At 43.3% G+C, this 26,336-nt stretch overlaps 1 protein-coding gene across 13 annotated transcripts in view; it reads right to left on the reverse strand.

Moving 5' to 3' along the window:
• Positions 1-15,410: 15,410 nt before the first annotated feature.
• Positions 15,411-26,336, reverse strand: part of LOC139543143 (transcription factor E3-like) — a 38,095-nt gene continuing 27,169 nt past the window's right edge. For 5 of the 13 annotated variants that reach the window (XM_071349364.1, XM_071349369.1, XM_071349363.1 and 2 more), the window contains 2 exons: positions 24,948-25,116; positions 15,411-21,500 (listed from right to left, as the gene is read on the reverse strand). In XM_071349364.1, coding sequence (XP_071205465.1) covers positions 21,042-21,500; positions 24,948-25,116 — 628 coding nt within the window. In that variant the 3' untranslated portion in view covers positions 15,411-21,041. The remainder of the gene's footprint in view (positions 21,501-24,947; positions 25,117-26,336) is intronic. The other 8 variants (XM_071349366.1, XM_071349365.1, XR_011668614.1 and 5 more) reach the window with 7 other exon arrangements.

Raw genomic sequence — 26,336 nt, forward strand, 5'->3', positions numbered from 1 at the left:
TGATTGGCCTGACTGAAACATGGCTTAAGCCTGATGAATTTACTGTGTTAAATGAGGCCTCACCTCCTGGTTACACTAGTGACCATATCCCCCGTGCATCCCGCAAAGGCGGAGGTGTTGCTAACATTTACGATAGCAAATTTCAATTTACAAAAAAAAAAATGGCGTTTTCGTCTTTTGAGCTTCTAGTCATGAAATCTATGCAGCCTACTCAATCACTTTTTATAGCTACTGTTTACAGGCCTCCTGGGCCATATACAGCGTTCCTCTCTGAGTTTCCTGAATTCCTATCAGACCTTGTAGTCATAGCAGATCATATTCTAATTTTTGGTGATTTTAATATTCACATGGAGAAGTCCACAGACCCACTCCAAAAGTCTTTCGGAGCCATCATCGACTCAGTGGGTTTTGTCCAACATGTCTCTGGACCTACTCACTGCCACAGTCATACTCTGGACCTAGTTTTGTCCCATGGAATAAATGTTGTAGATCTTAATGTTTTTCCACATAATCCTGGACTATCGGACCACCATTTTATTACGTTTGCAATCGCAACAAATAATCTGCTCAGACCCCAACCAAGGAGCATCAAAAGTCGTGCTATAAATTCTCAGACAAAACAAAAATTCCTTGATGCCCTTCCAGACTCCTTCTGCCTACCCAAGGACGTCAGAGGACAAAAATCAGTTAACCACTTAACTGAGGAACTCAATTTAACCTTGCGCAATACCCTAGATGCAGTTGCACCCCTAAAAACGAAAAACATTTGTCATAAGAAACTAGCTCCCTGGTATACAGAAAATACCCGAGCTTTGAAGCAAGCTTCCAGGAAATTGGAACGGAAATGGCGCCACACCAAACTGGAAGTCTTCCGACTAGCTTGGAAAGACAGTACCGTGCAGTACCGAAGAGCCCTCACTGCTGCTCGATCATCCTACTTTTCCAACTTAATCGAGGAAAATAAGAACAATCCAAAATTTCTTTTTGATACTGTTGCGAAACTAACTAAAAAGCAGCATTCCCCAAGAGAGGATGGCTTTCACTTCAGCAGTAATAAATTCATGAACTTCTTTGAGGAAAAGATCATGACCATTAGAAAGCAAATTACGGACTCCTCTTTGAATCTGCGTATTCCTCCAGGGCTTAGCTGTCCTGGATCTGCACAGCTCTGCGAGGGCCTGGGATCGGGAGAGACACTTAAGTGTTTTAGTACTATATCTCTTGACACAATGATGAAAATAATCATGGCCTCTAAACCTTCAAGCTGCATACTGGATCCTATTCCTACTAAACTGCTGAAGGAGCTGCTTCCTGTGCTTGGTCCTCCTATGTTGAACATAATAAACAGCTCTCTATCCACCGGATGTGTACCAAACTCACTAAAAGTGGCAGTGATAAAGCCTCTCTTGAAAAAGCCAAACCTTGACCCGGAAAATATAAAAAACTATCGGCCTATATCGAATCTTCCATTCCTCTAAAAAATTTTAGAAAAAGCTGTTGCGCAGCAACTCACTGCCTTTCTGAAGACAAACAATGTATACGAAATGCTTCAGTCTGGTTTTAGACCCCATCATAGCACTGAGACTGCACTTGTGAAGGTGGTAAATGACCTTTTAATGGCGTCAGACCGAGGCTCTGCATCTGTCCTCGTGCTACTAGACCTTAGTGCTGCCTTTGACACCATCGATCACCACATTCTTTTGGAGAGACTGGAAACCCAAATTGGTCTACACGGACAAGTTCTGGCCTGGTTTAGATCTTACCTGTCGGAAAGATATCAGTTTGTCTCTGTGAATGGTCTGTCCTCTGACAAATCAACTGTACATTTCGGTGTTCCTCAAGGTTCCGTTTTAGGACCACTATTGTTTTCACTATATATTTTACCTCTTGGGGATGTTATTCGAAAACATAATGTTAACTTTCACTGCTATGCGGATGACACACAGCTGTACATTTCAATGAAACATGGTGAAGCCCCAAAATTGCCCTCGCTAGAAGCCTGTGTTTCAGACATAAGGAAGTGGATGGCTGCAAACTTTCTACTTTTAAACTCGGACAAAACAGAGATGCTTGTTCTAGGTCCCAAGAAACAAAGAGATCTTCTGTTAAATCTGACAATTCATCTTGATGGTTGTAAAGTCGTCTCAAATAAAACTGTGAAGGACCTCGGCGTTACTCTTAACCCTGATCTCTCTTTTGACGAACATATCAAGACTGTTTCAAGGACAGCTTTTTTCCATCTACGTAACATTGCAAAAATCAGAAATTTTCTGTCCAAAAATGATGCAGAAAAATTAATCCATGCATTTGTTACTTCTAGGTTAGACTACTGCAATGCTCTACTTTCCGGCTACCCGGATAAAGCACTAAATAAACTTCAGTTAGTGCTAAATACGGCTGCTAGAATCCTGACTAGAACCAAGAAATTTGATCATATTACTCCAGTGCTAGCTTCCCTACACTGGCTTCCTGTTAAGGCAAGGGCTGATTTCAAGGTTTTACTGTTAACCTATAAAGCGTTACATGGGCTTGCTCCTACCTATCTTTCCGAGTTGGTCCTGCCGTACATACCAATACGTACGCTACGGTCACAAGATGCAGGCCTCCTAATTGTCCCTAGAATTTCTAAGCAAACAGCGGGAGGCAGGGCTTTCTCCTATAGATCTCCATTTTTATGGAACAGTCTGCCTACCCATGTGAGAGACGCAGACTCGGTCTCAACCTTTAAGTCTTTACTGAAGACTTATCTCTTCAGTAGGTCATATGATTGAGTGTAGTCTGGCCCAGGAGTGTGAAGGTGAACGGAAAGGCTCTGGAGCAACGAACCGCCCTTGCTGTCTCTGCCAGGCCGGTTCCCCTCTCTCCACTGGGATTCTCTGCCTCTAACCCTGTTACAGGGGCTGAGTCACTGGCTTGCTGGTGCTCTTTCATGCCGTCCCTAGGAGGGGTGCGTCACTTGAGTGGGTTGAGTTACTGACGTGATCTTCCTGTCTGGGTTGGCGCCCCCCCTTGGTTGGTGCTGTGGTGGAGACCTTTGTGGGCTATACTCGGCCTTGTCTCAGGATTGTAAGTTGGTGGTTGAGGATATCCCTCTAGTGGTGTGGGGGCTGTGCTTTGGCAAAGTGGGTGGGGTTATATCCTTCCTGTTTGGCCCTGTCCGGGGGTTTCTTCGGATGGGGCCACAGTGTCTCCTGACCGCTCCTGTCTCAGCCTCCAGTATTTATGCTGCAGTGGTTTATGTGTCGGGGGGCTAGGGTCAGTTGGTTACCTGGAGTACTTCTCCTGTCTTATCCAGTGTCCTGTGTGAATTTAAGTATGCTCTCTCTAATTCTCTCGTTCTCTCTTTCTCTCTGAGAACCTGAGCCCTAGGACCATACGTCAGGACTACCGGGCATGATGACACCTTGCTGTCCCCAGTCCGCCTGGCCTTGCTGCTATTCCAGTTTCAACTGTTCTGCCTGCGGTTACGGAACCCCTACCTGTCCCAGACCTGCTGTTTTCAACTCTTAATGATCGGCTATGAAAAGCCAACTGAGATTTATTCCTGATTATTATTTGACCATGCTTGTCATTTATGAACATTTTGAAAATCTTGGCTCTCTCTAATTTTCTCCTTCTCTCTTTCTTTCTCTCGGAGGACCTGGGCCCTAGGACCATGCGTCGGGACTGCCGCCCGTGGTGACTCCTTGCTGTCCCCAGTCCGCCTGGCCTTGCTGCTATTCCAGTTTCAGCTGTTCTGCCTGCGGTTATGGAACCGCCACCTGTCCCAGACCTGTTGTTTTTCAACTCTTGATGATCGGCTATGAAAAGCCAACTGAAAATTATTCATGATTATTATTTGACCATGCTTGTCACTTATGAACATTTTTGAACATCTTGGCATAGTTCTGTTATAATCTCCACCCGGCACAGCCAGAAGAGGACTGGCCACCCCTCATAGCCTGGTTCCTCTCTAGGTTTCTTCCTAGGTTTTGGCCTTTCTAGGGAGTTTTTCCTAGCCACCGTGCTTCTACACCTGCATTACTAGCTGTTTGGGGTTTTAGGCTGGGTTTCTGTACAGCACTTCGAGATATTAGCTGATGTACGAAGGGCTATATAAAATTAAATTGATTGATTGAAATTGATTGGTTAGGGACTGGACAGGTCAGGTCAGCAACAGACAGGGGGTTAGGGACTGGACAGGTCAGATCAGCAACAGACAGGGGGTTAGGGTTAGGGACTGGACAGGTCAGCAACAGACAGGGGGTTAGGGACTGGACAGGTCAGCAGCAGACAGGGGGTTAGGGTTAGGGACTGGACAGGTCAGCAGCAGACAGGGGGTTAGGGACTGGACAGGTCAGTAGAGGAGGAGCAGGAACCAGTAGAGGATGGAGATGGATAGACACCCCATCTCTGTGTCTCTCTCTCTCACACAATTTGTCTGCCTGTCTGACTAGTGCTGGTCAGAGCTGGTCAGGGCTGGTCAGTCAGACTACTGCACCTTGTTCTGTCTTGAGTGAACGAGAGAGGCTGTTGGGATGTCACTACTGAGAGTTCGATAAGGCTGTTGTGATGTCACTACTGGGGGTTCGACAAGGCTGTTGTGATGTCACCACTGAGGGTTCGATAAGGCTGTTGTGATGTCACTACTGCGGGTTCGATAAGGCTGTTGTGATGTCACTACTGAGGGTTCGACAAGGCTGTTGTGATGTCACTACTGGGGGTTTGATAAGGCTGTTGTGATGTCACTACTGAGGGTTCGATAAGGCTGTTGTGATGTCACTACTGGGGGTTCGACAAGGCTGTTGTGATGTCACCACTGGGGGTTTGACAAGGCTGTTGTGATGTCACTACATGGGGTTCGATAAGGCTATTGTGATGTCACTACTGGGGGTTTGATAAGGCTGATGTGATGTCACTACTGAGGGTTCGATAAGGCTGTTGGGATGTCACTACTGAGGGTTCGATAAGGCTGTTGTGATGTCACTACTGAGGGTTCGATAAGGCTGTTGTGATGTCACTACTGAGGGTTCGATAAGGCTGTTGGGATGTCACTACTGGGGGTTTGATAAGGCTGTTGTGATGTCACTACTGGGGGTTCGATAAGGCTATTGTGATGTCACCACTGGGGGTTTGACAAGGCTGTTGTGATGTCACTACTGGGGGTTCGACAAGGCTGTTGTGATGTCACTACTATCACCTAGTCCACTTCTCTAGAAATTCTGAAATATGAACAGGCGACAGCAGTGACATCACAACATCATGGACTGAGGAGTTTTATGTGTTTTGTCTGCCACCTAGTGGTTATAGCCTGTTATGACACAACAGAGAGGTCTTCAATCTCCCAAGTCTCCACTAGCTGGCAGGATTGTATAAAAGACTTCATAACACCTGAGCAGAACTGATGCATGTTCTGGGAATACGTGTAAAGAAATAAAAAATGAAGACAAATGTAGCTGGATGAGATGTTTCCTCTTGAATGAGGTATTCAGCACAGGCCTAATAATGGTTTAAACTGCCCACATAACACAAATATGTAAAAAAAAATGTCCGAATGAGTATTTTTTTTATAATGTTCAATGTTTTGGAAATATAGGCAAAGCCTAATTTTATTTATTTTGTTTTATTTAACTAGACAAGTCAGTTAAGAACAAATTCTTATTTACCATAATGGCCTACCAAAAGGCAAAAGGCCTCCTGTGGGGATGGGGCTTGGGATAAAATAAAATAAAAATACAATATAAATACAGGACAAAACACAGATCACAAGATACACAACACTACATAAAGAGAGACCTAAGACAACAACACAGCATGGCAGCAACACATGACAACACAACATGGTAGCAACATTATTGGGCAGACAACAGCACAAAGGTCAAGAAGGTAGAGACAACAATATATCATACAAAGCAGCCACAACTGTCAGTAAGAGCGTTCATGATGGAGTCTTTGAATGAAGAGATGTAGATAAAACTGTCCAGTTTGAGTGTTTGTTGCAGCTCGTTCCAGTCGCAAGCTGCAGTGAACTGAAAAGAGGAGCGACGTAGGGATGTGTGTGCTTTGGGGACTTTTAACAGAATGTGACTGGCAGAACAGGTGTTGTATGTGGAGGATGAGGGCTGCAGTAGATATCTCAGATAGGGGTGAGTGAGGCCTAAGAGGGTTTTATAAATAAGCATCAACCAGTGGGTCTTGCGACAGGTATACAAAGATGACCAGTTTACAGAGGAGTACAGAGTGCAGTGATGTGTCCTATAAGGAGCATTGGTGGTAAATCTGATGGCCGAATGGTAAAGAACATTTAGCCGCTCGAGAGCACCCTTACCTGCCGATCTATAAATGATGTCTCTGTAATCTAGCATGTGTAGGATGGTCATCTGAATCAGGGTTAGTTTGGCAGCTGGGATGAAAGGGGAGCGATTGCGATGGAGGAAACCAAGTCTAGATGTAACTTTAGCCTGCAGCTTTGATATGTGCTGAGAGAAGGACAGTGTACCGTCTAGCCATACTCCCAAATACTTGAATGAGGTGACTACCTCAAGCTCTAAACCCTCAGAGGTAGTAATAACACCTGTGGGAGGAGGGGCATTCTTCTTACCAAACCACATGACCTTTGTTTTGGAGGTGTTCAGAACAAGGTTAAGGGTAGAGAAAGCTTGTTGGACACTAAGAAAGCTTTGTTGTAGAGCATTTAACACAAAATCCAGAGAGGGGACAGCTGAGTATAAGACTGTATCATATGCATATAAATGGATGAGAAAGCTTCCTACTGCCTGAGCTATGCTGTTGATGTAAATTGAGAAGAGCATGGGACCTAGGATCGAGCCTTGGTGACAGGCAGTGGCTGAGAAAGCAGATTTTCTGACTTTATACACTGCACTCTTTGAGAGAGGTAGTTAGGAAACCAGGCCAAAGACCCCTCAGAGACACCAATACTCCTTAGCCAGCCCACAAGAATGGAATGGTCTACCGTATCAAAAGCTTTGGCCAAGTCAATAAAAATAGCAGCACAACATTGCTTAGAATCAAGGGCAATGGTGACATCATTGAGGACCTTTAAGGTTGCAGTGACACATCCATAACCTGAGCAGAAACCAGATTGCATACCAGAGAGAATACTATAGATATCAAGAAAGCCAGTCAGTTGATTATTGACAAGTTTTTCCCAACACTTTTGATAAACAGGGCAAAATAGAAATAGGCCTATAACAGTTAGGATCAGCTTGATCTCCCCCTTTAAATAAAGGACAAACCGTGGCTGCCTTCCAAGCAATGGGAACCTCCCCAGAGAGGAGAGACAGGCTTGGTGATGATAGGGGCAGCGACCTTAAAGAAGAAAGGGTCTAAACCATCTGACCTAGATGTTTTTTTAGGGGTCAAGGTTAAGGAGCTCCTTTAGCACCTCAGACTCAGTGACTGCCTGCAGGGAGAAACTTTGTAGCGGGGCAGGGGAAAAAGAGGGAGAAGCATCGGGGATAGTCGACGCCAAGTACGTCAAATATTCAACAGCTGTCTAGAAAGACAAATCTCTTACTTAACTTTAATGACTTGAACACATTGACTGTTATTCATTGTGCCTTCAGTAGTGTCAGTTGCAGTAGTTTCTCACTGTGGGAGAGGAAGTGGAGGTGGTCTTTCTGATGACACTCGATCCCGTTACCCGTCTTGTCTTTGCTGCCTTCGTGTGCTCGCAGGAAGAGGGAAACTTTACAGTTAAGAAGTCGTAAATCTGACATGAAAGTGCTTTTGAAGTCGGATAACTTCTTCAACCAATAAGATTTGAGCTAGTTTACCATGGCTAATAATACATTTAGCTAGCTTGCTTAACATTTGACAATATGGACAAATTAGCTACACTATCCACAAATGTTTAGGTAATTGTCACAAACGGATTTGTTGAAAAGGTCAGTGAGGAAACGTCACAACTCGGAACCTTGGGTATCAACATTTTCTCAGACTTTCACACTTGTAATTACCGGTTGGGGTGTTGTTCGAGTGAAACGAGTATCTATGATCATTCTGACAGCACATGAAGGCACCAAAACAATTTTCCTGTTGGTTACAACGTCTCTGTTAATCCAATCGCAGCTGGTTTTGGAACGAAACACGTGACTAGCCTATTATTACCAACAGAATGTAGAGGAATGTCAAATTTAACCGATAGTTGAAAAAAATTGAACAATCACCCTTGGTGAGACTCGCACGCTTTAAGTTCCGGGTAAGCATATTTCGTTGGTATTTTCACAATAGTAGTCTAAGAATTGTTTTTGAATGTGCTAGTTCTGTACGCATTTTATTTTTTTAAGATGTTCTAATCAAACGCAATTCGTTTTTCATATCATCTTGTCCGTTGGAAAAGACGGATAATGATGATATAATACATCATAGCCCTAGATGACTTAATTTGTGCACTTTCATGAACAATTACAGCCTATAACGGTTTGTTAAAAGTTCAGTTGATTTTAATTTTAGTAGCCTATTCAAGCAGACCTGTAGGCCTAGGTTATGAATAATAAACAGATTGATCAGGGGGTTTTGGATTGATTCGGTGTCACGATCCAAGTCGGGAAGACAACATAAATATAAAATAGCCTTAAGTGAACATGCAAGCTTAGAAAATAGGAATAGACATTGTATATGACAAATGGAACATGTTAGATAAGAATCAGCCCATAGAAAACTGTGTTTAAAACGCACACAAACACACACACCTGTCAGTTCACAACGATTCAATATATTTAGATCATTTGAAGAGTTTATTTCCAAAACCCACCAATTGTTCACATACATTCTGTTCGTTTGTTTTCTCATCCGAAATGATTGCTTATAGGTACCGGATTTGATAAACATATAAATCATATGAATTTCTAAGGTAATGGTAAGATAATGACTAAATTATTTATATGTTTAAGGTAATATTAAGATAATGACTAAAAATATTCCACCCTGAAACCATATAATTGTATGAAATGTATTAGAATCATAAAACTATAATCTGATGATGTGTGTAGTTTTAGTCAGAATTAGAACAAGGACCTTTTGTTCCTGTTTAGTACGTAAGCAGGGTGCAAGTGGGAACCAAATGACAAGAGGAGCCATCGACAGACGAGTTGTACTACTGTGTTCCTTACAGGACATTCTGTCTCCACCCGTCGAGGGGAGAAACTGTTAGGCTCGCAGAAGATTATGAAACATGTTGCAGATTAAACAATGTATCTGTGTAGTGGAAAAACACCGACTGTCTGAGCAAGGCGTAGCTTAAGATTTGAACTTGTATGTGTGTGCCTAAGAAAATACAGAGAACAATTCAACTGTGTGTAACAGTATAACTTTAAACCGTCCCCTCGCCCCGACACGGGCGCGAACCAGGGACCTTCTGCACACATCAACAACAGTCACCCACGAAGCGTCGTTACCCATCGCTCCACAAAAGCCACGGCCCTTGCAGAGCAAGGGGCAACACTACTTCTAGGTTTCAGAGCAAGTGACGTAACTGATTGAAACGCTATTAGCGCGTACCCGCTAACTAGCTAGCCATTTCACATCCGTTACATGTGTTTGACTCGACCTGGCTAGAACTCTGAGAAACTCATGATAGGACAGGGAGTACTTCTCAAGTTTTCCCTAATCTCGGGGGAATGGAACTGTCGGCTGGGTAGTGATACACAGTGGTGAGAACTCTGGAGAAGGATACAACTCACCTACTGTTTGTGTGTATGTATGTGCGTAGGATATCTACTGTTTGTGTGTATGTATGTGCGTAGGATATCTACTGTTTGTGTGTATGTATGTGCGTAGGATATCTACTGTTTGTGTGAAGGTATGTGCGTAGGATATCTACTGTTTGTGTGAAGGTATGTGCGTAGGATATCTACTGTTTGTGTGAAGGTATGTGCGTAGGATATCTACTGTTTGTGTGAAGGTATGTGCGTAGGATATCTACTGTTTGTGTGAAGGTATGTGCGTAGGATATCTACTGTTTGTGTGAAGGTATGTGCGTAGGATATCTACTGTTTGTGTGAAGGTATGTGCGTAGGATATCTACTGTTTGTGTGAAGGTATGTGCGTAGGATATCTACTGTTTGTGTGAAGGTATGTGCGTAGGATATCTACTGTTTGTGTGAAGGTATGTGCGTAGGATATCTACTGTTTGTGTGTATGTATGTGCATAAGAAGCCAGTATAAAATGGATGTTTTTGTATTTGGACGTCAGAACGTTCTCGTGAATAAACATTTTGACTTTTGTAAGCTGGGACTCTTGTCTGTTTCATTCAACCAGAATCCTATAAACTCTGCGTTGCAGACTGAGTAGATTAATTGAAGTTTATGAATATTGATAACGAAATTCTCATAACAGTACCTTAATTTGTGTGTAAAATACAATTGTCCCCAGATTTGTCTATTAATAGATTTAAGAAAATGTTTTTGTCTGTGTGTGTGCGTGCAAATTGCTATATATCAATTTTTAAGCTGAATGGAATGTTCATATCCTGTATATTAGACTGTGATATGTGGTTGTCCCACCTAGCTATCTGAATATACTAACTACTGTGATATGTGGTTGTCTCACCTAGCTATCTGAATATACTAACTACTGTGATATGTGGTTGTCTCACCTAGCTATCTGAAGGTGAATATACTAACTACTGTGATATGTGGTTGTCTCACCTAGCTATCTGAATATACTAACTACTGTGATATGTGGTTGTCCCACCTAGCTATCTGAATATACTAACTACTGTGATATGTGGTTGTCTCACCTAGCTATCTGAATATACTAAATACTGTGATATGTGGTTGTCTCACCTAGCTATCTGAATATACTAACTACTGTGATATGTGGTTGTCCCACCTAGCTATCTGAATATACTAACTACTGTGATATGTGGTTGTCCCACCTAGCTCTCTGAATATACTAACTACTGTGATATGTGGTTGTCCCACCTAGCTATCTGAATATACTAACTACTGTGATATGTGGTTGTCCCACCTAGCTATCTGAATATACTAACTACTGTGATATGTGGTTGTCTCACCTAGCTATCTGAATATACTAACTACTGTGATATGTGGTTGTCCCACCTAGCTATCTGAATATACTAACTACTGTGATATGTGGTTGTCTCACCTAGCTATCTGAAGGTGAATATACTAACTACTGTGATATGTGGTTGTCTCACCTAGCTATCTGAATATACTAACTACTGTGATATGTGGTTGTCTCACCTAGCTATCTGAATATACTAAATACTGTGATATGTGGTTGTCTCACCTAGCTATCTGAATATACTAACTACTGTGATATGTGGTTGTCCCACCTAGCTATCTGAATATACTAACTACTGTGATATGTGGTTGTCCCACCTAGCTCTCTGAATATACTAACTACTGTGATATGTGGTTGTCCCACCTAGCTATCTGAATATACTAACTACTGTGATATGTGGTTGTCCCACCTAGCTATCTGAATATACTAACTACTGTGATATGTGGTTGTCTCACCTAGCTATCTGAATATACTAACTACTGTGATATGTGGTTGTCTCACCTAGCTATCTGAATATACTAACTACTGTGATATGTGGTTGTCTCACCTAGCTATCTGAATATACTAACTACTGTGATATGTGGTTGTCTCACCTAGCTATCTTAAGATGAATGCACTGACTATGACTGTGATATGTGGTTGTCCCACCTAGCTATCTGAATATACTAACTACTGTGATATGTGGTTGTCTCACGTAGCTATCTGAAGATGAATGCACTGACTATGACTGTGATATGTGGTTGTCCCACCTAGCTATCTTAAGATGAATATACTAACTACTGTGATATGTGGTTGTCCCACCAAGCTATCTGAATATACTAACTACTGTGATATGTGGTTGTCTCACCTAGCTATCTGAAGATGAATGCACTGACTATGACTGTGATATGTGGTTGTCCCACCTAGCTATCTTAAGATGAATATACTAACTACTGTGATATGTGGTTGTCCCACCAAGCTATCTGAATATACTAACTACTGTGATATGTGGTTGTCTCACCTAGCTATCTGAATATACTAACTACTGTGATATGTGGTTGTCTCACCTAGCTATGTTAAGATGAATGCACTGACTAAGTCGCTCTGGATAAAAGCATCCAGAGCATTGACGTCACAAGTGTATCATTTCTACAGTTACATTTGACTGTGTAAAACCTAGCAGTACTACTTATATCTCTGAGAGTGAGGCGGATATATAGAATTTTGCATTGATCTCGGAAAAATGAAACCATCAAGTGATAGATTTTAAACAAATACATGTCTATCATTAACTATCCAACCCCACGCCACGATTAGATAGTAAAAAAAACACACCAATCTCTTTCATAATTTCTTTAAAAAGTAAAAGATAATTTACCAATATTTCTGAAAACGGATATACAGAGCCTTCAGAAAGTAGTCCTACCCCTTGACTTATTCCACATTATGTCGTGTTACAGCCTGAATTGGAAATGGATCCAATATTATTTGTCTCTCACCCATCTACACACAATACCCCATAATGACAAAGTGAATACATGTTTTTAGAAATTTTTGCAAATGTATTGGAAATGAAATACAGAAATATCTAATTTACATAAGTGTTCACAACCCTGAGTCAATACTCGAGTGTTGCTTTAGCAGTAACGTGTTTTTGCTTGCTTTTTCTGGCCACTCTTCTTCCGTAGTAAAGCCCAGCTCTGTGGAGTGTACGGCTTAAAGTGGTCCTATGGACAGATACTCCAATCTCTACTGTGGAGCTTTGCAGCTCCTTCAGGGTTATCTTTGGTCTCTTTGTTGCCTCTCTGATTAATGCACTCCTTGATTTGTTGTGGTGCCATATTCTTTCAATTTTTTAACAATGGATTTAAATGGTGCTCTGTGGGATGTTCAAAGTTTCTGATATTTTTTTATAACCCAACCCTGATCTGTACTTCTCCACAACTTTGTCCCTGACCTGTTTGGAGAGCTCCTTGGTCTTCATAGTGCCGCTTGCTTGGTGGTGCCCCTTGCTTAGTGGTGTTGCTGACTCTGGGGCCTTTCAGAACAGGTGTATATATACTGAGATCATGTGACACTTAGATTGCACACAGGTGGACTTTATTTAACTAATTATGTGACTTCTGAAGGTAATTGGTTGCACCAGATCTTATTTAGGGGCTTCATAGCAAAGGGGGTGAATACATATGCACGCACCACTTTCCAATTTTTTTCAATTTTTTGAAACAAGTATATATATTTTTTTCATTTCACTTCACCAATTTGGACTATTTTGTTTATGTCCATTACATGAAATCCAAATAAAAGTCAATTTAAATTACAGGTTGTAACACAACAAAATAGGAAAAATGCCAAAGGGGGATGAATACTTTTGCATGGCACTGTATTCATTTTGTATCCAATGCATCCAATTCAATACTAGTTATTTAACAAATATAAAAACCATGCTATCTTGAACATTGGTATCATTTAACAATACGCACAGGTGTGATGTGAATGAATTATTCACAGTGCAAGCCTACTCATTGGAAAAGAAACACCAACTCTAATACAACATCAGCTTCACTGTGAAACACCACTATTCTGACCATTAATTGTTCTTAAACAGTCAGTAAAATAGCGATCTCAAAAAAAATCTTAGCGTGTATATCATGCATGCAAGGTTACCTGTCATGTCCCAATCGATGGAGCAGCAGACCAAGCAAATACGCGAGAGGAGGACCCCTGTACCGTAGGATCATTATTCTGGTCGCTGTCAACTATATTCGTTAACAGTTTTCTGAGGATATCGATTGTTATTTGTTTACTTGTTATTCGTGTCAGATATTACCATTTTGGGATCGTTGTTCACTGAATTGCTAGCACTAGTTGCTAACGCTGCTACAGGGGCTACAATGAAGTGGCGAGGAGGAGCTCCGTGGACGGGATCAAATCAAATCAAATGTATTGATAAAGCCCTTCTTACATCAGCTGATATCTCAAAGTGCTGTGCAGAAACCCAGCCTAAAACCCCAAACAGCAAGCAATGCAGGTGTAGAAGCACGGATCTTTGGGACGTCCCTATCCTAAACCCTAACTATATTTATACTAATAACGTCCGATTTAAATCAACGAATATGACCGTCAGTTTAAAAAAGGTTAAAGGTACAAGATTAGACGTATCTGTCTGTGTTGGCAAAATCATTATATATTCCGTCCAGCCAAGCGGGGGAGGCTGCCCGTTGTCACGGTTCCAAGACCAGTCAGAAACGTCCAGCTAAACGCAACGCTGGAGGGCCTCAAAACTGACCTTGGACCCGCGTTAAGTAGCAATAATATCCTTCACCACCGTTGTCTTACGACGCGACAGATAGCTCGAACCAGTGATGACTATTCAACAAAACAATACATCATTTCAAAGTTTATTTCGAGTAAATGTCTTAGTTACGTGATTTTATAACTAGTTAGGGAGTTTTGAAGTTGAGGATGCAGTATTTATGACGTTTGATGAAAGCCAGCAAGTTGTAGCCAGGGAAAAACAGGCGCTGGTTGCACATGCGCACTAGGCTAATTCAGTACAGATTGTAGTTTTTATGCGCTGAGATCAGGAGGTGGTTGCGAAAAGTTGGATTAAACAATTCAGAGACTGAAACGAATACATCAGATGACAAATATTTAAGGAGAGTAAATCAACATACATTCCGGAAATCAGCTGTAACTGTCAATTGTAAAACAAAGCTTAAAATTATGTTTGATTGAACGTGAATCCAGAAAATGAATGGTGAAGTCGTTTCCCGGACACGGTAGACTTCTCCTCCTCACCACTACTTCGTGGAATGTGAATGTGTTACGTGATGCTGCCTTCGAATCCCGTTCCCAAATGGCAGTAACCTAGCATTAGCATGTGCCTTTAGAGGAAGATGGACAGCAACCTTTGGATTGGTTAAATAATAACAGTATGCTACACCAACATGTGTTTCCATTCAAACAAAGTGTCAAAAACGATTGTCCAGCACTCACTGGTTGTGAACTCATGCTGCTCACAGCTGAAGTGTTTTGCTCAGACCACTTGTACGACAACAGTTCACAATGCTCTATCTAGCATGCCGTGAAAAGACTTGATGGTATGAGGTCGGTTGGTTTGCAGAGCCTTCTCGAAGTCATAGCCCCCATTGGGTACGGTACTGCATTGTATATAGCCTACAAAACTCCGCTTCCAGCTGTCCCTTTGGGCTGCGATTATACATTATAAATAGTTATTCAAATCCTCCTGCTGTAGGATTATTTTCATCCTGCGACGAAATGGGTCATATTAGGATCCGACATATGTAATGCACTATTTTTGACCAGAGTAGTGCAGTACGTGAAGAATAGGGGATCAAATGAGGGTAACGACATCAGGAAAAAAAACACTAAACAGCTGTTCGGGGGTTTTTATAAAATGTTTATCATTATTTAACAAAGATGATTATTAAAAATGAAACAATCATAAGTATGTTTCTTAGTTTTCTAAAGAGGTGAAAGAAAACAATATGTCAAACTTAAGACTACATGCAATATGCCAATGTTGTTGACGAGGAGTAAACATCCCTTTCATGATCCCATTTCTACAGAGCGTGACTTGTGTGATCTGATCTGATGTGTGTATTCTGATGAAGACCAATCATCGACAGTGGCTGGAGGGTTTTTTGATAAACATAACACTTAACTGGTTTCCCTGTGTCTGATTATTGCTGTACACCTACAGTACAACCAAACATATCACATTGACAAAGTGAAATGTGTCAAATTAAATAACTTGGAAAACAAATTATAACAAGACTGTGTTTTGCTTTGAAAAGCAAAAAAATACCTGATATGGAGAAGCCGTAAGACTGATTATATTTGACATGATTGAGTGACATTGAACCGAGACAGATTTATATACACTGAGTATACAAAACATGAACACTTGCTCTTTCCTTGACAGACTGACCAGGTGAATCCAGGTGAAAGCTATGATCCCTTATTGATGTTACTTGTAAAATGTAGATGAAGGGGAGGAGACGGGTTAAAGAAAGATTTTTAAGCCTTGAGAAAATTGAGACATGAATTGCGTATGTGTACCATTCAGAGGGTGAATGGGCAAGACAAAATATTGAAATGCCTTTGAACGGGGTACAGGAAGTAGATGCCAGGCACACCGGCTTGTCAAGAACTGCAACGCTGCTGGGTTTTTCACTCAACAGTTTCCCGATGTGAATCAAGAATGGTCCACCACCCAAAAGGACATCCAGCCAACTTGACACAACTGTGGGAAGCATTGGAGTCAACATGGGCCAGCGTCCCTGTGGAACACTTTCAACACCTTGTAGAGTCCATGCCCCCTGACGAATTGAGCCTGTTCTGAGGACAAAAGGTGGTACAAAGCAATGTTAGGAAGGTGTTCTTAATGTTTGCTATAGTCCGTGTACATCTCAGCCAAATCTTCCATAGTTTGCTACTGAGTGTTCGCCAGTAGGACACGTGTAGAGAGGGAAGACATGGACTACGTCTCAAATGACACCCAATTCGCCATAAGCCTGAAATACAGAACCTGTTTTGTGCTAACATTCCACTCGTGTAATCCCACCCCCTCTCCCACAAAAGGAGTGTTAAGGAGAGGAATGTTAGCTCAAAACTGACTGGATTTCTCCAGGCTAATTCCCCCACAGGGCTCTGGTCAAAAGTAGGGCACTATAAAGGGAATAGGGTTCTATAGGGCCCTGGTCTAAAGTAGTGAACTATATAGGGAATAGGGTGCCATAGGGCTCTGGTCTAAAGTAGTGCACTATATAGGGAATAGGGTGCCATTTGGGACGTATCCATGCAGTCATATCCTCACAAAAGAGCTGCAAGACTGTATTGAGCTGCTAGCCAATCACTGAACAGTAAAAGTGACCAGGGAAAAACTGACTACTGCTGAATGGCTATTGGCTTCTGCATCGCTCTACCAGGGGAGATATAAACCTGCATCGCTCTACCAGGGGAGATATAAACCTGCATCGCTCTACCAGGGGAGATATAAACCTGCATCGCTCTACCAGAGGAGATATAAACCTGCATCGCTCTACCAGAGGAGATAGAAACCTGCATCGCTCTACCAGGGGAGATATAAACCTGCATCGCTCTACCAGAGGAGATATAAACCTGCATATTAGACTTAAATCAGACATAGAATCGCCTCAGTTGAAATGAGCAGCATTTACGCATGATACACACACACACACCCTCAGAGTCACATATATTTAAAAGAGAAAATGATTAAAAGTATATATTTCATTAAAAAAACAAAACTAATTAAGGCCAAATATATGCAATGTTTTTACATAATATATGGCATATAATGTGTACATTACACAGAAAATATTTGTTAATAAATGTATTGTTCCAGAACATGATGCTATAATCGAGTTATTATATACCCTTTCTATTTACATACATAAAGTAAACACAATACAGATTTAATATGCATATGGCAGAACCTAAACGTCAGTTATAAAACATATTATTCACCATCATTCCCTAATGCTTAATCCATATACTGTATCTTACAGGGCTGTAATGATAAGTGACTATAGTCAATTCTACTCAACCACCTACATATTGCTTTTCTATGAAAATAAGTGACAGAGTAAAGTGTGCACAGTAGTCAGTGGCCATCCAGCCCGTGGGTTATATATATATATAGATATAACCCGGAATGACACAGATACAGAGATGAGTCATCTATCTAACTCTATGGTTTCACCATGGGTTCAGTCAGTCTGTTATATATAAAAACAGACTGACTGAACCCATGGTGAAACCATAGAGTTAGATAGATGTCTCATCTCTGTATCTGTGTCATTCCGGGTTATATCTATCAAGAGTCCTCTAACTCTATGGGTGAAACGCCGTCATATGAGGTTGGAAACAGACTAAATTAAACAAACATAAAACGATGTTAAGTATCTGTCATAGTATGAATGAATGTAAAAGATGCAAAAACTAAATGTAAGAATAGGAAGCATAGAAATAGTGCACATAGAACAGATCTACCACTTCGTAAACTTGCTTTCAACGAGCATGACAGATCTATAACTCACATTTCTATGTGAATTTGGTCAGTCTGCCCAAAAAGTGACATATTGCAGCTTTAATACATTTTTTTTTTTTTATGTCGCATCGCATTCTGTGAGTTAAAAAAAAATTGTATTCCTGAATTGACCCAGGCAGGAACACAGAGGCAGAAACACAGAGAGGCAGGAACACACAGAGGCAGGAACACACAGAGGCAGGAACACAGAGAGGCAGGAACACAGAGAGGCAGGAACACAGAGAGGCAGGAACACAGAGAGGCAGGAACACAGAGAGGCAGGAACACAGAGGCAGGAACACAGAGGCAGGAACACAGAGTGATAAAACCTCGTAGATAAAGTTGAGAGCCACTATTAACGGTCTTGCTATTGAGGACTATAGAATAATGTGCCGACAAAACACAGTATTGTAACTGTTTAGCCTACGGTACGGCTGGCTGCTCAACCTCGTTTTCCTGAGTGACTCTTGACACACTTTAATAGCATACCAACACACACCGTTCAACTGGATTATACAACATGTTTACCAATAAAAGGTGCTTCACTTTAATCGTTATAAAAAATGGCAATCCTGTGCAATCCTGTTCATTTACTACAGCTGCGTCCGAACACTTTCCTCTGCAACTTGATCCTGGACTTCCTGACGAGCCAATCCCAGGAGGTGAGTGGTAGGCTACATCATCTGCGCTATGCTGACTCTCAACATGGGGGGGGCCCCACACGGGTGTGTGCTTAGTCCCCTCCTGTACTCCCTGTTCACCCACGACTGCGTGGCCATGCACGACTCCAACGATGAGTCAGCCTACAGGGAGGTCAGAGCCGAGCTCCCTGCCATCCAGGACCTCTATATCAGGGGGAGTGTACAGCCCAGTACATCACTGGGCCCGAGCTCCCTGCCATCCAGGACCTCTATATCAGAGGGTGGTGCGGACAGTCCAGTGCAACACTGGGGCTGAGCTCCCTGCCATCCAGGACCTCTACATCAGACGGTTTGAAAAGAAAGGCCCGGAAAATCATCAAAGACCTCAACCATTCAAGCCACAGACTATTTTTCTCTGCCGCTGCACGGCAAGAGGTACCGGTGCATCAGGTCTGACACCAACAGGCTCTGGAACAGCTTCTATCAATACTATACTACTGAGAAATAGGTACACTAAATAGCTACACTAAATAGCTACACTAAATAGCTAACTAACTACATAGCTAACTAAATAGCTAACTAAATAAATAGCTAACTAAATAAATAGCTAACTAACTAAATAGCTAACTAACTAAATAGCTAACTAAATAGCTACACTAAATAGCTAATTAAATAAATAGCTAACTAAATAGCTAACTAAATAAATAGCTACACTAAATAGCTACACGGATTGAGTTTACCCTTTTATTTCAGTCTCTATGCACAATGTCACAAGGCCCTGTTTAGTCTACACACTGTCACTCCAACACATAATATGCACATACATTTATACTGACTCTACACACCCACACTCACATACAAGCTGCCACTACTCTGTTTATCATATATCCTGTTTCCTAGTCACCTTACCCCTATACATATCTACCTCCATCACTCCAGTATCCCTGTCTCCTTCCCCCTATACATATCTACCTCCATCACTCCAGTATCCCTGTACATTGTTAATATGGTACTGACCCTGTATATACTCACCTTACCCCTCTACATATCTACCTCCATCACTCCAGTATCCCTGTACATTGTTAATATGGTACTGACCATGTATATACTCACCTTACCCCTATACATATCTACCTCCATCACTCCAGTATCCCTGCACATTGTTAATATGGTACTAGAACTGACCCTGTATATAGTCCCCTTCTCCCTATAAATATCTACCTCCATCACTCCAGTATCCCTGTTCCCTTCCCCCTATAAATATCTACCTCCATCACTCCAGTATCCCTGTTCCCTTCCCCCTATATATATCTACCTCCATCACTCCAGTATCCCTGCACATTGTTAATATGGTACTAGAACTGACCCTGTATATAGTCCCCTTCTCCCTATAAATATCTACCTCCATCACTCCAGTATCCCTGTTCCCTTCCCCCTATAAATATCTACCTCCATCACTCTAGTATCCCTGTTCCCTTCCCCCTATATATATCTACCTCCAGTATCCCTGTTCCCTTCCCCCTATATATATATCTACCTCTATCATAATTACTATTCACAGAACTATAAAATAAAATAAAAAATATGCTGGTATCTAAGAAACGTGTATCTTTACATGTAGTCGACAATTCATGTTGATCTTTTAATGCTACAGAACAGCTAAACTCTATTTCGTTGTTTTTCTCTTAACAAGCATGGAGATCAAATATTTTGGAGTGCTGCAATGGATTCCGTCATCGCCACAGGGATCAGGAATTCTTTCTAGAAAATTCTTGTCTAGAATAAACTAAAATTTGGGTTGCAAAAAAAATTCCCTTCAACTTTCCCAAAATTCCCATGTTTTTTTTCTCTCTCCCTTCCAGAAATCCCAGTTGGAAGATTCGTAGAACCAGAAGACAATAAGCAGTGAATCCTGGACCCTATTCTGCTGAATCCCCCCCAAAAAACGACTCTCCAGTCACTCCTGTAAATCTGAAAGGATGGGGGATTGATATAAACACTCTGGTATGATTCTACTGGCTGGAATGTTTTGCCATGATTACTATTTTCCAAATCTCTCAGATTTACATGAACTGTCTAAGGGTATAGGGTTTAGTCTAGGGTGTAGGGTCTAGGAGTTGGTTTGGGACTCAGCCCAGTCACAGGTCTTCCTCCATGCTGATTATGTTCCTGCCTAGCAGTGTAGGGTCTAGGGTGTAAGGGCTATGGATTAGGATCTAGAGTCCCTTTGTATCAGTCACAAGTCTTCCTTCATGCTGAATCTGTTCCTGCCTAGCAGTGTAGGGGCTAGGGTGTAAGGGTCTAGGGTTTATAACAGTCACAAATCTTCCTCCATGCTGAAGCTGCTCCTGCGACTAGAGGTCTTGGAGACTCCTGGGGAGACGGAGGAGAGCAGGGGGTCTCTGCCCCCAACAGAGGACATCCCCAGCCCCCTGTCGTCCATCAGGATGTCCCCCAGACCCATGTCCGGCAGCAGGGAGGCGTGGAAGGCTGCGGCCGACGGGTCATCCAGGTCAGAGAAGCTCAGAGAGTCCAGATCCAAGGGGCTGCCCATAGTCATCAGACCAACCGGAGAGGCCGAGGGGGGTGGAGACAGGAAGGAGGGGGAGGCAGCCTGGAGGCCTTGGCCACCACTCAGGGAGAGGAGGTTCCTGGAGAGGGCGTCGCCCGTGCTGGGGTCCAGGGACTGTGATAGGCTTAGGTGTGAGGAGGAGCTGCCTTGGGAGGAAGAGGCGGGGGTGGAGAGGCCGTGGAGGCGGGCCTGCATCTCAAGCTCCTGTGGAGAGAAACAACAGACAAAAATAGTCAACACTTAAACTATTGGCGTTAAGCCTAAAAACAGCCCTTAGATATGATTATTAATGCACAGGTTCTCATGCCTTATTGCTTACTTATAGTACAGTAGAAATAGTAGAGGCCCTGGAACACTGCCCTGGGGAACGCCAGAGTTGATAGATTTTTCCGTGAGACAATTTACCATTTACCTTCCAAAGAGATATGAAAGGGTCTCCCGACCCTTTCCCTCCCAGTCTCCCGACCATAATAGCCCTTTCCCTCCCAGTCTCCCGACCCTTTCCCTCCCAGTCTCCCGACCATAATAGCCCTTTCCCTCCCAGTCTCCCGACCCTTTCCCTCCCAGTCTCCCGACCATAATAGCCCTTTCCCTCCCAGTCTCCCGACCCTTTCCCTCCCAGTCTCCCGACCATAATAGCCCTTTCCTTCCCAGTCTCCCGACCCCTTCCTTCCCAGTCTCCCGACCCTTTCCCTCCCAGTCTCCCGACCCTTTCCCTCCCAGTCTCCCGACCCTTTCCCTCCCAGTCTCCCGACCCCTTCCTTCCCAGTCTCCCGACCCCTTCCTTCCCAGTCTCCCGACCCTTTCCCTCCCAGTCTCCCGACCCTTTCCCTCCCAGTCTCCCGACCCTTTCCCTCCCAGTCTCCCGACCCTTTCCCTCCCAGTCTCCCGACCCTTTCCCTCCCAGTCTCCCGACCATAATATCCCTTTCCCTCAGTCTCCCGACCCTTTCCCTCCCAGTCTCCCGATCCGAACACTTCCCTCCCAGTCTCCCGACCCTTTCCCTCCCAGTCTCCCGACCCTTTCCCTCCCAGTCTCCCGACCCTTTCCCTCCCAGTCTCCCGACCCTTTCCCTCCCAGTCTCCCGACCCCTTCCCTCACAGTCTCCCGACCCTTTCCCTCACAGTCTCCCGACCCCTTCCCTCCCAGTCTCCCGACCCCTTCCCTCAGTCTCCCGACCCTTTCCCTCCCAGTCTCCCGATCCGAACACTTCCCTCCCAGTCTACCTAGGTGTGAGTGTTACCTGTATACGTTGCAGTGGGCTACTGTCAGTATTACCTGTATAGGTAGCAGTAGGTTACTGTCAGTATTACCTGTATAGGTAGCAGTAGGTTACTGTCAGTATTACCTGTATAGGTAGCAGTAGGTTACTGTCAGTATTACCTGTATAGGTAGCAGTAGGTTACTGTCAGTATTACCTGTATAGGTAGGTTACTGTCAGTAGTACCTGTATAGGTAGCAGTAGGTTACTGTCAGTATTACCTGTATAGGTAGCAGTAGGTTACTGTCAGTATTACCTGTATAGGTAGCAGTAGGTTACTGTCAGTATTACCTGTATAGGTAGCAGTAGGTTACTGTCAGTATTACCTGTATAGGTAGCAGTAGGTTACTGTCAGTATTACCTGTATACGTAGCAGTAGGTTACTGTCAGTATTACCTGTATAGGTAGCAGTAGGTTACTGTCAGTATTACCTGTATAGGTAGCAGTAGGTTACTGTCAGTATTACCTGTATAGGTAGCAGTAGGTTACTGTCAGTATTACCTGTATAGGTAGCAGTAGGTTACTGGCAGTATTACCTGTATAGGTAGCAGTAGGTTACTGTCAGTATTACCTGTATAGGTAGCAGTAGGTTACTGTCAGTAGTACCTGTATAGGTAGCAGTAGGTTACTGTCAGTATTACCTGTATAGGTAGCAGTAGGTTACTGTCAGTATTACCTGTATAGGTAGCAGTAGGTTACTGTCAGTATTACCTGTATAGGTAGGTTACTGTCAGTAGTACCTGTATAGGTAGCAGTAGGTTACTGTCAGTATTACCTGTATAGGTAGCAGTAGGTTACTGTCAGTATTACCTGTATAGGTAGCAGTAGGTTACTGTCAGTATTACCTGTATAGGTAGCAGTAGGTTACTGTCAGTATTACCTGTATAGGTAGCAGTAGGTTACTGTCAGTATTACCTGTATAGGTAGCAGTAGGTTACTGTCAGTATTACCTGTATACGTAGCAGTAGGTTACTGTCAGTATTACCTGTATAGGTAGCAGTAGGTTACTGTCAGTATTACCTGTATAGGTAGCAGTAGGTTACTGTCAGTATTACCTGTATAGGTAGGTTACTGTCAGTAGTACCTGTATAGGTAGCAGTAGGTTACTGTCAGTATTACCTGTATAGGTAGCAGTAGGTTACTGTCAGTATTACCTGTATAGGTAGCAGTAGGTTACTGTCAGTATTACCTGTATAGGTAGCAGTAGGTTACTGTCAGTATTACCTGTATAGGTAGCAGTAGGTTACTGTCAGTATTACCTGTATAGGTAGCAGTAGGTTACTGTCAGTATTACCTGTATAGGTAGGTTACTGTCAGTAGTACCTGTATAGGTAGCAGTAGGTTACTGTCAGTATTACCTGTATAGGTAGCAGTAGGTTACTGTCAGTATTACCTGTATAGGTAGCAGTAGGTTACTGTCAGTATTACCTGTATAGGTAGCAGTAGGTTACTGTCAGTATTACCTGTATAGGTAGCAGTAGGTTACTGTCAGTATTACCTGTATAGGTAGCAGTAGGTTACTGTCAGTATTACCTGTATAGGTAGGTTACTGTCAGTAGTACCTGTATAGGTAGGTTACTGTCAGTATTACCTGTATAGGTAGCAGTAGGTTACTGTCAGTATTACCTGTATAGGTAGCAGTAGGTTACTGTCAGTATTACCTGTATAGGTAGCAGTAGGTTACTGGCAGTATTACCTGTATAGGTAGCAGTAGGTTACTGTCAGTATTACCTGTATAGGTAGCAGTAGGTTACTGTCAGTAGTACCTGTATAGGTAGCAGTAGGTTACTGTCAGTATTACCTGTATAGGTAGCAGTAGGTTACTGTCAGTATTACCTGTATAGGTAGCAGTAGGTTACTGTCAGTATTACCTGTATAGGTAGGTTACTGTCAGTAGTACCTGTATAGGTAGCAGTAGGTTACTGTCAGTATTACCTGTATAGGTAGCAGTAGGTTACTGTCAGTATTACCTGTATAGGTAGCAGTAGGTTACTGTCAGTATTACCTGTATAGGTAGCAGTAGGTTACTGTCAGTATTACCTGTATAGGTAGCAGTAGGTTACTGTCAGTATTAACTGTATAGGTAGCAGTAGGTTACTGTCAGTATTACCTGTATAGGTAGCAGTAGGTTACTGGCAGTATTACCTGTATAGGTAGCAGTAGGTTACTGTCAGTATTACCTGTATAGGTAGCAGTAGGTTACTGGCAGTATTACCTGTATAGGTAGCAGTAGGTTACTGTCAGTATTACCTGTATAGGTAGCAGTAGGTTACTGTCAGTATTACCTGTATAGGTAGCAGTAGGTTACTGTCAGTATTACCTGTATACGTAGCAGTAGGTTACTGTCAGTAGTACCTGTATACGTAGCAGTAGGTTACTGGCAGTATTACCTGTATACGTAGCAGTAGGCTGCGGTTGCTGTGCTCCAGTTTCCTCTGTCTGGTCTCCACCTCCTTGGCTCTCTGCTGCTCCTTCTGCAGCCTCCTGATGTAGTCCACAGACGCCTTCAGGATGGTGCCCTTGTTCCAGCGTGTCTCCCTGTCTCCGTAGCAGGGGGATCAGTGAGGAGAAAGGAACAGCCAGGTGATTAAATATGAATAGTAGCAGGGGGGGGGGGGGGGGTCAGTGAGGAGAAAGGAACAGCGGCATGATTAGATACTATGTTGTAGCAGGGGGGGTCAGTGAGGAGAAAGGAACAGCGGCATGATTAGATACCATGTTGTAGCAGGGGGGGTCAGTGAGGAGAAAGGAACAGCGGCATGATTAGATATCATGTTGTAGCAGGGGGGGTCAGTGAGGAGAAAGGAACAGCGGCATGATTAGATACCATGTTTTCCTATGCTTCCTGGCTGATGTTTTGGTCACTTTTGAATGCTGGCGGTGCCCTCACTCTAGTGGTAGCATGAGACGGAGTCTACAACCCACACAAGTGGCTCAGGTAGTGCAGCTCATCCAGGATGGCACATCAATGCGAGCTGTGGCAAGAAGGTTTGCTGTGTCTGTCAGCGTAGTGTCCAGAGCATGGAGGCGCTACCAGGAGACAGGCCAGTACATCAGGAGACGTGGAGGAGGCCGTAGTAGGGCAACAACCCAGCAGCAGGACCGCTACCTCTGCCTTTGTGCAAGGAGGAGCAGGAGGAGCACTGCCAGAGCCCTGCAAAATGACCTCCAGCAGGCCACAAATGTGCATGTGTCTGCTCAAACGGTCAGAAACAGACTCCATGAGGGTGGTATGAGGGCCCGACGTCCACAGGTGGGGGTTGTGCTTACAGCCCAACACCATGCAGGACGTTTGGCATTTGCCAGAGAACACCAAGATTGGCAAATTCGCCACTGGCGCCCTGTGCTCTTCACAGATGAAAGCAGGTTCACACTGAGCACATGTGACAGACGTGACAGAGTCTGGAGACGCCGTGGAGAACGTTCTGCTGCCTGCAACATCCTCCAGCATGACCGGTTTGGCGGTGGGTCAGACATGGTGTGGGGTGGCATTTCTTTGGGGGGCCGCACAGCCCTCCATGTGCTCGCCAGAGGTAGCATGACTGCAATTAGGTACCGAGATGAGATCCTCAGACCCCTTGTGAGACCATATGCTGGTGCGGTTGGCCCTGGGTTCCTCCTAATGCAAGACAATGCTAGACCTCTTGTGGCTGGAGTGTGTCAGCAGTTCCTGCAAGAGGAAGGCATTGATGCTATGGACTGGCCCGCCCGTTCCCCAGACCTGAATCCAATTGAGCACATCTGAGACATCATGTCTCGCTCCGTCCACCAACGCCACG

The sequence above is a fragment of the Salvelinus alpinus genome, chromosome 17, assembly GCF_045679555.1.
Source record: "Salvelinus alpinus chromosome 17, SLU_Salpinus.1, whole genome shotgun sequence".
In the NCBI taxonomy this organism is placed as follows: Eukaryota; Metazoa; Chordata; class Actinopteri; order Salmoniformes; family Salmonidae; genus Salvelinus; species Salvelinus alpinus.